Here is an 11,403-nt window from a genome sequence, read left to right as displayed (position 1 = left end):
AAGGTGATGGGTATCATGAGGAAAAAATTTGGTGCTTTTGTCCAGAGTGTCCACATCCATTTGCTAAGCTACCTAACTAACAGTAGTTATAAGTTATATGAAAAGATGATAATCAAAATAGCTGCCTATGCTTATATTAGAGGGATTTTCCCCATGTATATATACAAGGCGTAAAGCTTTCATTTGCAATAGGAGGGCACATATTAGCACCCTGGTAAGACATTTTATTATTTCCTTTCAACATTGTTCTTTCTTATAAGTGGTAGGCTTAGGCCTATTATGCTTTTGAGCAATGCTCCAAAATTTTCCCTATTATGCCCCAATTATGCTCCATTGTACCCAATTATGCTCCATAAGTCTTATTTTTATTTAAACACACATGGGTAGCTACAGGAAACAACTTTGTTCTAATGTATGGTTTGCATAATAATTTATAATGTCAACGGTTATTATATTGAAGCATAAGTGATGTCTCTATGTAATCCTGTAGGCTGTTTTCTTGTTGGTCACTGAATGAAGCATTCAAAAGTGAGAAAACCCTTTCTGTAGCTGCAGAAGACGGTTGCAAAACAAGCACTTTGCGAGCAGCAGATGACCAATATGGCAGCGCACCAGCATTCAGTTTCCACCAGTCAAGCGGATTCAAATCTTCACTGACATCAGCAGTTTTTGCTATATATTGTGGCATTTCACTTTTTAATGATGGTATGACATGTACAAGAAATGGAAATATTTGTAATGAATCCACCATTTTATCATCAGGTTTCATAGTATAAGCTTTATGGGGAGAAAACAAACGTGCTGCCTTGAAAGCTTGCAGTGGGATTTTCAAACTGGTACTTAGCTGTCTATTAAAGTATGCAATACCAGGCTGCATGCAGTTTTTGGCATGCTGTTTCAGTCTTTCCTTAACTGTGTGAGACCCTTTTGATACAGAGTTGATCACAGCCTCAGTATTAGGAGCATGGGTTTCTATTCTTTTGATGGCGATTTGCAAAGCATCTATTATTTCATAGCATGTAAAAACCAAGGGACCATCTCCTTCCAGCTTGTAAGTGGTTTTAACAAACTCCTCACCATAGTTGATTACAGCTGCTAACTCAACTTGAAGCTTGTCCTTTTTGTCATCAGTGAAGAACGAGAGCAGCTTGGTTCTTGTAGCAGAAGGAAGATCTTCATTATTCTTAAGAAATGGCTCCACATCCCCAAAATGTACCATAACCTGATAGTAAACTTCCCACCGACTCCACCATCTTGTAGGACTGTAGGAAATCATTTGCTTTCCTGTTAGTTCCTTCCAAAGTAGTTTGGTTTTAGGGCTGTGTGAAAACATACTCACCCAAGCTATTCCAAACTCATGAAGTATTAGAGTATGAAAATTTTCTCCCACTCTGTCAATTGTGTGTGAAAAGCATCCTATATCAACTAGATTAGGATACAGCACCTTAACTGTTCTCATAGCAACACTGTTAGATGCTGCTCGATCTCTCATGGCTGCTAAGAGGTTATCAGTACCAATACTTTACTCTGTAGACAAAGTGTGTATAAGCTCTCGAGCAATTTCTTCTCCTTTGAGGCTCTTCGACAACAGCTGCACTTTGATAAGATGCTGTTCAATGTTCCGCTCACAAGTAACAAAACGCACTACCATAGCAAGAGCTTCACCCAATCGACTAGTGCCATCAAATATTACTGAAACATCTTGTTCAGAAATCTCACCTTGTATTCTACTTTTCTCTTGCTTCAAAACTACTGGGATCAAATCCGACATGTGGTGCCTGTCAGTAAGACGATATCCAGTTTCTTCAAGCAGTTTTCTGAAGTGCTGTAGTTTGCTCAACGGAACTGCAGCTCTGAGAAAAGATTCTACCACTTTAACACGGTGTACTTGTTGTTCCATTGGCAGTGTTTCCCCTCTAGGGTGTACTTCACTGTTATGTTGCTGTATTGCTTCAGCAATGGTTTTTTCTCTTTTATTCTTGGTGTTTAATGCATCCTTACCATTCTTATGTTTGACAGATCGAATACGATTCTTTACACTGCTCTTTTTCAGATTAACTTCCTCCCTGCAAGCATTGCAAAATAGTTTCCCACTAGATACACACAGGTGTTCGCCTTTGAATTCATCAATCCGCTGTTTTGGCTTAATGCTAGCTGCAGCTTTACGTTGGTTTGTACTCTTACAAGAACGTTTACCAGCTGGAGGATTGTTTGTGGTAATCACTCGTTTCCTCGCCAAAGTAGATGGCTGTGGGCACTTCAGCACATCCAAGAGTGACTGGGCTCTCTTCTGTGTGGTACTTATATTGCTTTCACTTGCGTTCTCAGTCTCTTCCCTCTGGTGTGTTTGTAGCAAAGTACAGCTGCTACTCAATGCCAATTCACCGCAAACGTTGCTACTGCTGTCATGTATCTCAACGTCACTTGATTCACTGACATCAGAGTCAGAGGATAAATCTATTTCTCTAACTACATCCATTTAAGAGCAGTTAACAGTACTGAAGTTCACAATTAGCACTCAAATTAGTACGAAAATTAGCACCGCGCTTAATTCCAGATAATTATTTTTGATGGAGCTTTAGCTACAACAGGGAAACAATGCAAGACAACAAGCAGAGAGTCAGAGACATAGCGTTTTTGGACTTTACTAAACCCAAAGGTATGCTGTAACGTTTTCTAGTATAAACTGTTGAAAATTTTCCCTATTATGCTCGCATTATGCTCAAAGCTGGCCCATTATGCCGGCATTATGCTAGATGCTTTGGCATGCCTATTATGCCTAAAATTATGCCGGCATAATCGGCGCATGCCTAATAAGTGGAGTTTAAATTTTGTGGTATCAATAGAAATACTTGACTCAGTTTTGAGAAACCGTAGGACTGAATTTGTGCATGTGTGGTGGGATACATGTATTAACAGTAACATAAAATGTTTGAATTATACCCAGTGTCTAAATGTATGTCTCTAGTCTTGTTCACTTTCTAACACTAGCAATAGTAAGTGGATGTTCACATAAGACGTCCCCCTGTTCAACTGGAAGTCAGGCTTGATTCACACTACTGCAATGATGCCGACACATAAAATGTCTACATGCACCATGTCGTGTGTACACTACTATCACCTTGAAGGTCTTATTGACTCACACATCTCACCAATTCTAGCATGTATGTATTACACAAATTTTAATACTCAACATTCTGTCATTAATTTTATGCTATGTAGGACTAGGATATTGATGGCATGGTGGCGATTGCCATGGAAAAATGAAATAACTGTTTCCACCTTCCTTACATGTGCAACATTTTCCAATCAATACAAGGAGTCAGAACCTTCACATGTAACATTTAAGAAAAATTCCCTTAGCCTCCTCCAGGATTCTATATTAGGAAAGTTATGAGATTGTGGTTGTTACATGTACAAACTATGAGTGACCAAATGATACATATGAATATTTTATCAAAATAATATATATTTATTCAAAAAGTAAGCACTTTTCTCACATTCAATTCATGAATTGTTGCTATTAGGGTGATATATAACCAGCATGAATTCTTCCATGGCGGCAACCATTTACATATATTATTGCAGTACAAAGTTAACATGGAATACTTGCTGCACAATTGTGTAGGTTCTTGCTACAATGATGCTTTGTCTCAAACATAATACAGATAGTTACCGTAGTAATAAACTCTTAATTTTTTTACAAACTAATCCATAAAAAAATTATTGCAGCAGCAAGTACATACAATAGGTGAATGAACACTAAGTGTAAGCCTGTAAGTTTCATAACAGTCTGTCTAATAATTCACTTCAACAGAGAATCACATGGATGACCCACTGCCTTGTAAAAGTCACTATACATGTATATATATCAAGACACACGGTAGTGTGTCGTGTGGCCCAAGAAGCCCGCGTGCCACCCGTGAGTATATTAACAGGAAGAAAGAAAATGCAATTTTCACACCTATGTAGCTCTGTGATCCCTTATCTGATTGGAACCAAATTTGCTACAGACGTGCCGGCCAGTTATGGGAGTCTACATACCAAATTTGAAGAAAATCGCTCCAGCCATTTCCGAGATACGAGCGAACAGAATTTCATTTTAATTTCTTCGTTTTTTTCTTCTACTTCTTCATTTCGCACAGTTCGCAAAAGCCGCCATAAAACACGAATGCGTGCTCCAATCAGGCTGAAAATTGGCACACTTGAAGGGCGCATTAAGGCGGATCTCAGTACCAACTTTGGTAGGAATCCGATGAACATTCACGGAGTTATGACCGATTATTTGCGTAAAATAAGGTCGAAGGTCTGTCACGCCTACAGGGTAAACCCCTTGTAGGAATGAGCTGAAAATTGCTATGTAGATGCATCCATAGCAGTGTTGTTTTAGTAAGGAATTTTAGTTTTAGTTATAGTCATGGCCAGTTTCGTCAATTTATTTTAGGTATAGTTTTAGTAATCTTTCCTAATTCCTTTTAGTTATTGATTTAGTTAAGGTTAGCTATATTTCTGTGTCATTTTAGTTTTAGTTAAAAGATGTGAAAAAATTATAAAAACCCAATTATAGTTTTAGCTGTACATAAGAAAATCTTTTGGTTTAGTTATCTTAATTCTTTTTGTTTTAGATTTAGTACTGGTAAATTATTCGTTTTAGCTATAGATTTAGAGTTTTAGTTTAATAAATATATTATGAAGTTGCTTTAGTTTTGATTAACTAAAACACATATATATATATATGTCTTACTAAAAGCAAGAGTACATAATAATAGAAGAGGGAGGAGAGTGTCTAACTCTCACTATAGGCTGTACAAACGCACAGCACTCAAACCCTCCTACTTCAATCCATAGAACAGCTAGCCATATATCAATACCTTTTTGTGAACAGAAGACTGTTAATATCTGTTGATTGAAGCAGTATAATGCTGAAGCCTACTTCAGAGGGCAGCGCCTATAATTGAGATAGCAGCACCGTTTGTCACCTTTGGTGGCTATAGATGATTGCGTAATGTCTGAGCGCTGTGCGTTTGGCGAATCTATAGCAGTTAGACACTCTCCTCCCTCTTCTATTATTATGTACTCTTGCTAAAAGTACTTCAGGTTTAGTCATAGTTAACTAAAACAACACTAATCCATAGATATCCATCAGAAACCCTCAGTCTCCACCACATCTGGAGTTTGCATTCTTACAGCAAGGTATATAGTTAGCTCCATTATACTGATTACTGTAATCGTCATGGATTTTTGTCAATACAAGTTTTCCTTAAGAACTCTATGTATTTCTATAATATTGAACTGTAATACATCTCTACTTTTATTTCACCTGGCTCTGACAAAAACAGATGATCTTTTTGCCTTACATGAGAGATCTCAATCCCAGACCTGCATCACATGATGACTCAAAACGTCAGACTGCGGCTATAGTTACAGAGCATTTTCTTGGTGCTAGCTACTGAGGCAAACTGGCACACCATAGCTACATAACATTGAATTCTTTATTACTTTTGTTTGTAGCCACTATGATAGGTATTCAATAACACTAAGACCCCGGGCGTAGCTATACTTACCATCCGGCCGGCCTAGTGAAACCCTATCAGGCTGCGAATTGAATACTCCACTCATTGAACAACACTAGTGGGGTCATTTCGTCAGGGTATAGGCACTCTGATCCCGAACAATCTGAGCGGAACAATCTTTAATCGCACTTGTTTAATCGTGACGGATTTCTGCCTTAGTTATTAGCGCATTTAGCCCTAAAGTTTAGGCGCTTAATCTATACAAGCGCCCTACAAAACCTGAATTTTCCTTCAGAAGTTTGCCAGTTGATAGGTCGATCGACAGTGTACGCATCTGTACACGACGAAGAAGGTTATCAGCAAACTTTCTGAGTAAGGTTACCGAATACGGATTAAAGGCTGTGTTCGTTAACACAGTTGCTCGGAGAACCGAGTGTTAGTGTCGCCCCAGGGTGGAGCGCGCTTAAGATTCAGTCAGGTAATGAATTCGTCCAACTGTTTCCCACTGTGTTCATTAGTGTTTTTATATAGGAGTCAGATTTCACTTAGCGACTGCCCATTTGGCTGCATTACGAGTGCTACCACCGTACTCAGTGGAGTTTTCTTTGGACCTGAGAATTTACTTAGGGGACTAGTTTGATAACTTTGACGTAAGCGGTACTTAATAAGTGTAAAGTCAAATTAATAATGCGAGTGGGTATTAAATAGAATGTATACTATGACACAGAAAAATTTTGAGCACACTAACAGAGCACAGTTATTGCTTAAAAGTTTCTGTCGTGTTTTATAATTTAAGTCACATGATATGCAGGATTGTTGCTAGCAAAGAAGGAAGAGGACTTTGTCAAGGGGGTGTTACGTAGGTAGATTTACAACCACAGTCAAAGTCTTATCAACCAAAAGTTTGTGACTACGAGACTTTTTCAATCTGAGAGGTGACTTAGTGATGATATTTATTGATTGTGCATGGCTGGAGATTTTTACCCTTGGATCTTGATCTTTGACTTAGACTTGGTTGTGGTTGCATATCTACCTACAGTAAGTGCCTGTGTGTCACCTCCTTGTTCGTAGTATAATTTGCCAATTATAGGCAATTTCATTATGTAACTGTAATTCCTTAATGATACTGCATGAACTTCCAGTTTGAACCATTTAACAGAACAGTACTTTGTGTTTAGTGCACCAAATTTAATTATCTTTCATGAGTAATCATCTTGTAATAAGGAAATTTGCAATGCCTATTGTGCACCAATTATTGGCGATTTAGTTTCATTATGCCATGTTGGTTGTTTGTAAAAAATAATTATGGGATGTGTAGTCCTTGGATAACTCCATTACACAGAAGTTTTACGAAGATGAGGCCAGCCATTTGAGAGATATTCAGGTGACACGCAAAAGCTTATTGGTTTCCAATATAAAATTACTTTTACAGAGTTCTGTGGTTAGCAACCATACGACACTTTATTTAATAACAATAAATCACTATTGTAAGAAATGCTTTAGTATATATGACAGCCCATTGTGGTACTGGGCAGCCTCTGTAGCCACTATACTTTACAAGTTTTGATAATTGGTACCTGCTGATAATTGGCAATTGTGCTAGCTGATGTGGCGATTTTGTCTAAAGTACTAGCAATCTCTAAAGCTAAGGAATGCTGATTGAATGGTTTACTCTATTTAATGCATGTCTGTGTCTGAGCATGTGTAGGTGAATGCTTTACTCTATTTAATGCATGTGTGTGTGTCTGAGCATGTGTAGTTGAATGGTTTACTCTATTCAATGCATGTGTCTGTTGTGTAGTTCAGTGTAGTGTGTGCGTGTGTGTGTGTTCTACTGTGCATGTGTTCTAGTGTGTGTACGTGTGCGTGTGACACTGTGTGATTCTGTGTGCATGTGACACTGTGTGTGATTCTGTGTGCATGTGACACTGTGTGTGATTCTGTGTGCGTGTGACTTTGTGTGTGTGCATGTGACTCTGTGCATAAGTGTGTCTCTCTCTGTGAGTGTTGTGTGTGCATGTGTGTGTGTGTGTTTAACCCTTTGTTACCTAAAAGCCATTAAAGTGGCACGCATACCCCGTTACCTGAATTATTTTTACCGAAATTTTGTATATTACACAGGCGTGAACTCACCACTGTAACTCTTTAACTAAGGATCCTCCGTGACTGAAAAGCGGCCTGAATACTGTCCATTAACTGCTCTACAAGGTGAGGTGTTGTTTAAATAATAATTGTAACATCATCGCTATTTTTTTTAGAATACGCGTGCATCTTTTGTTTGCGATGGCCACAACTTCGTCATGGAAACAGTCAGCACTGCCAAATTTGGAAGAAATACTCTGGAATGATACATTGACGTACAATGACGTTTAGACACATAAAAAATCGTTTAATCAAGTTATGATTTCTACAAAAATGCTATCACATTTGTTTACAAGCTTACATAAAATAAAAAAAGACAAATCTGTATAATGGCGTGATTTCAGCCATCTAACTTTCGAAGTACAACTCTTCCGTGGCTGAAAATCAGCATGAACAGTCTCCGATAGCTGCTCCAGAATATGAAATGATAGTGCAGAAGATGCGTGCCTTGTTCAGTCGTGGCGGCCATAAATCCACCTTCAATGAAGCCACCAGTGCCATATTCGGAAGTAACACTTCAAATTACTAGACTGACGCATCGTGACGTTTACAGACTCAGCAAAATTCATTTGATCAAGTAATAATTCATTAAAAAAGCAGTTGAATTTCAATATGCGTGCATAATAATAATAATACTAAAACCAGACCTGGGGCAGACAGAGAGAAAATGTTTAGCCTAGATTTAGGAGATGGTGCCCCTCCATCTCCAGGGGAAAACCTCTGTACAAAGAGGAAAAAACCCTTTGCTCTTGGAGCTCTGTTTCTGTTATCCACACACACACACACACTCGTGCAATAAAAAAACAACATGCGTACATACAATAAACATGTTTTTTCTTCACTTCATACAGTAGCTACCTGAAAGACTCAAATTATGCAGATAAACAATATGGATTAGTTAGTGGGTATGGTGGATCTCAAAACAGGTAACAGGGCACATTTGTTTGTCGCCACACAAACCACAGCCAAACTTAGTTCTCTTACGACCTGGGACCCGATATTTACACACAACACACTGCCCCTCGCTCGGAAACTCTATAGGATAATACTGTCGATCAAACACAGCAGGTACTACTTCTGCACTATGCCTAGGCCTTCCCTTCTTTCCCCTTGAGCTGAAATTCCCTATAAGCTCTAAAGCCAAACTTTTCCTAAATTCTAAGTGGGACCTATACTGCTTCTTCTGTCGCCCAGTCCTAGCTATTCCTGGGCAATGGTTTAGGCTGACAGACTCAAGAATGTAGGAATTTACAATGGACAAATCAAAAAAAACCCAGAACATTCGCATGTACCACCTAGATTTTGATCTACGAGAACATGTGTATGACCTACGCAATTGATCAGCCAAGTCTACTCCTCCCATGTTCTGGTTGTAGAGATTAACTGACTGTGGACAGTTGAAGTCAGCTCGGCTGCCATCAGCTAGTTTCCGAGACACAGAAGTAATGTCTGTGTGATCACAAATGGTGTCATTAAAACATATAGGGTTCCTATCCCTCCAAATAAAACAGTGGACTTTATTGTCTATGACTTGTGAGGTGATGTGCTCTCCCCTTTCCAATGCCTTGACCCGGGCCTTACTATATTTTGGAAAATGTTTCCTATTTGACACCACAGTCCCGATGCAATAGATTTTGAAATCCAATAGCTCAGCCAAAAGTGTGGGACTGGAAAAGAAATTGTCAAAGTAGAGATGATAATTTTTACCCCTTAATGGTTCGGACAAATCTTTAACTACCCTTGCCCCCAAATTCTTTTCTATGGTCTGGCCTACCTTTCCTGTATATACTTGGAAGCTACATGTATACCCATTTTTGCTATCACACCTACACCACACTTTAAAGCCTCGCTTGATTGGCTTTTTGGGCATGAATTGCTTCAGGGATGACTGACCTTTATAAACGATCATGGCTTCATCTATGGAGTTCTCCCTGTGTGGATTGTAAAGGGCCAAAAACTTGCGTGAGAGGTGATCAGCAATGGGATTAATTTTGTGCAGCTTATTATAATTATCATGTCCCCGTGGAAAAGCCTTGGTATTGTCATTGAAATGCAAATTCCACAAGATCTCAAAAAAACCATCTCTAGCAAAGGCATCAGTAATCACTAAATGTTCCCCATAAATACGTTCTTGGGACCAATGATCACGAACCCCGGGGTAGCCTAACTATTCCCATCACGATCCATACCCCTAAGAAGGCCTTTAGTTCATCTACAGTTAGAGGCCACCTCCATTTAGAACCCTTTTGAGAGGCATACAAGTTGGTTTCATCTACAATGTGCCTAAAAAGATCGTCATCAAAACTCTGCCCAAAAAAATCCATTGCTGTAGCTGTTGGTGGCAGGGGTGTTGTAGGACCCACAGGCTCAACAAATGGATCCCCCCTGAGAGGAATAGAGGCACTAGCAGTTGTAGTAGAAGGTAGAGGAATGGGACAAGTTAAATTTGACAAATCAATAGAAACACCTAACCTATTTGGTACTCTGCTTAAATTAGAAATGTTAATAGAGATTCCTAGGGAGCCACTTTCACTAGAACTGCTGTTGCTACTGCCCCCTCCACTCACGCCTGCAATCTCATTCCCTCCAGTACTTTCGGTCAGTGCAGAAACATCTTCAGCCTAAAAGGAATACATTATCAACAAGACAAACTGTTCAGTGACATACCAGTATTCTCCCAGTACCACTCTCCAACACTCGACCACTTCCAGTCGAGCGTTCTTGTATTTATAAATACAATTACAGTGAATAGCTGACAATGGAAGAAAGTGTGACATACATCATCATCAGTAGCTTCCACAGTCTCCTGATCATCCACTTCAGTGAGGCTACCTTTGGGTGGTGGAATCTGTCCAATGTTGTTGTCGTCATCATCCGATGGTGGAGGTTCCCAGTCTTGGAGACCTAACCAGTACTAAAAATAGCTGCCATATAAATATTCCCTTGCCAAAGAAGTACAAATAACCTTAGAAGAAACTAATACAACCATTGTTATGGGTAAATAGCATTTGCAATTTGAATTATAAAAAAAGAACAAAAAGAAATCGTTGTTTATAAGCACAAAGGCGAAAGAATACCTGATACTCCTCAATATAGTCTAGAAAACCTTCTAGGCCTTCGTGTTCTTCTTCACCACCGTCGTAATCGTCACTAGCCTCACGCTTTTCATCTCGTTCGGCTTCTTCATCCGAATCATTCCAGTCACTATCATCGTCCAGCATAGCAGCAACTTCTTTCGCTCGTAACTTCGCCATACTTCGTCCAGTTTTTACGCTTTAAAGACGATTAGAATTGTGAAACCATGGCGAGCAGCTGGGCAGTAACGGTTCATCAATTGGATATTCTCCACAGACGTTATGCCTCTTTAAACGCGCATGTATATTTGCGCCACTAAAATGGCTTTTAGGTAACAGCGGTTTTACGCATTACGTATTTAATTGGGATAACAAAGGGTTAATCATGTTGTATTTTGTAATCTTTTTAATAAACTGATTGAATTTAATATCGCTAGTATAACTGGTATCATGGGAAGCACTGGCATCACAGGTAACAGTGCTGCTGTACCGGACAACTGTTATTTACCCTATTGTTGATTTTGTTTATTATATAACTGTTATTTACCCTATTGTTGATTTTGTTCATTATATGTGTGTGCATGCATATTTATCTGTATGAGTAGGGTGTGTGTGTGCGTGCGTGTATGGATGTGTAGGTGTGTGCATGTATGGATGTGTAGGTGTGTGTGTGC

The 11,403-nt window shown here is 39.1% G+C and overlaps 1 protein-coding gene and 1 long non-coding RNA gene across 2 annotated transcripts; both read right to left on the bottom strand.

Annotated features, from left to right (window-relative positions):
* Positions 1-8,235: 8,235 nt before the first annotated feature.
* LOC136245568 (piggyBac transposable element-derived protein 4-like) lies at positions 8,236-10,287 on the bottom strand. Its single transcript, XM_066037081.1, has one exon. The coding sequence runs from the start codon at positions 9,562-9,564 to the stop codon at positions 8,554-8,556; it is 1,011 nt and encodes a 336-aa protein (XP_065893153.1). The 5' UTR covers positions 9,565-10,287; the 3' UTR covers positions 8,236-8,553.
* Positions 10,288-10,431: 144 nt separating this feature from the next.
* Positions 10,432-11,100, bottom strand: LOC136245569 (uncharacterized). The gene is made up of 2 exons (XR_010695941.1): positions 10,733-11,100; positions 10,432-10,569 (listed from the first exon to the last, which is right to left on the bottom strand). It is a non-coding gene; the product is annotated as an uncharacterized lncRNA (long non-coding RNA).
* Positions 11,101-11,403: the final 303 nt, after the last annotated feature.

This window comes from Dysidea avara, chromosome 15 (assembly GCF_963678975.1).
Source record: "Dysidea avara chromosome 15, odDysAvar1.4, whole genome shotgun sequence".
In the NCBI taxonomy this organism is placed as follows: Eukaryota; Metazoa; Porifera; class Demospongiae; order Dictyoceratida; family Dysideidae; genus Dysidea; species Dysidea avara.
The sequence above is the reverse complement of the archived record's forward strand: the minus strand, read 5'-3'. Positions and strand labels throughout refer to the sequence as shown.

What these genes read in the sequence shown, in the direction of transcription:
- LOC136245568 (XM_066037081.1), bottom strand. Translation starts at nt 9,564, where the DNA reads ATGATCGTTTATAAAGGTCAGTCATCCCTGAAGCAATTCATGCCCAAA.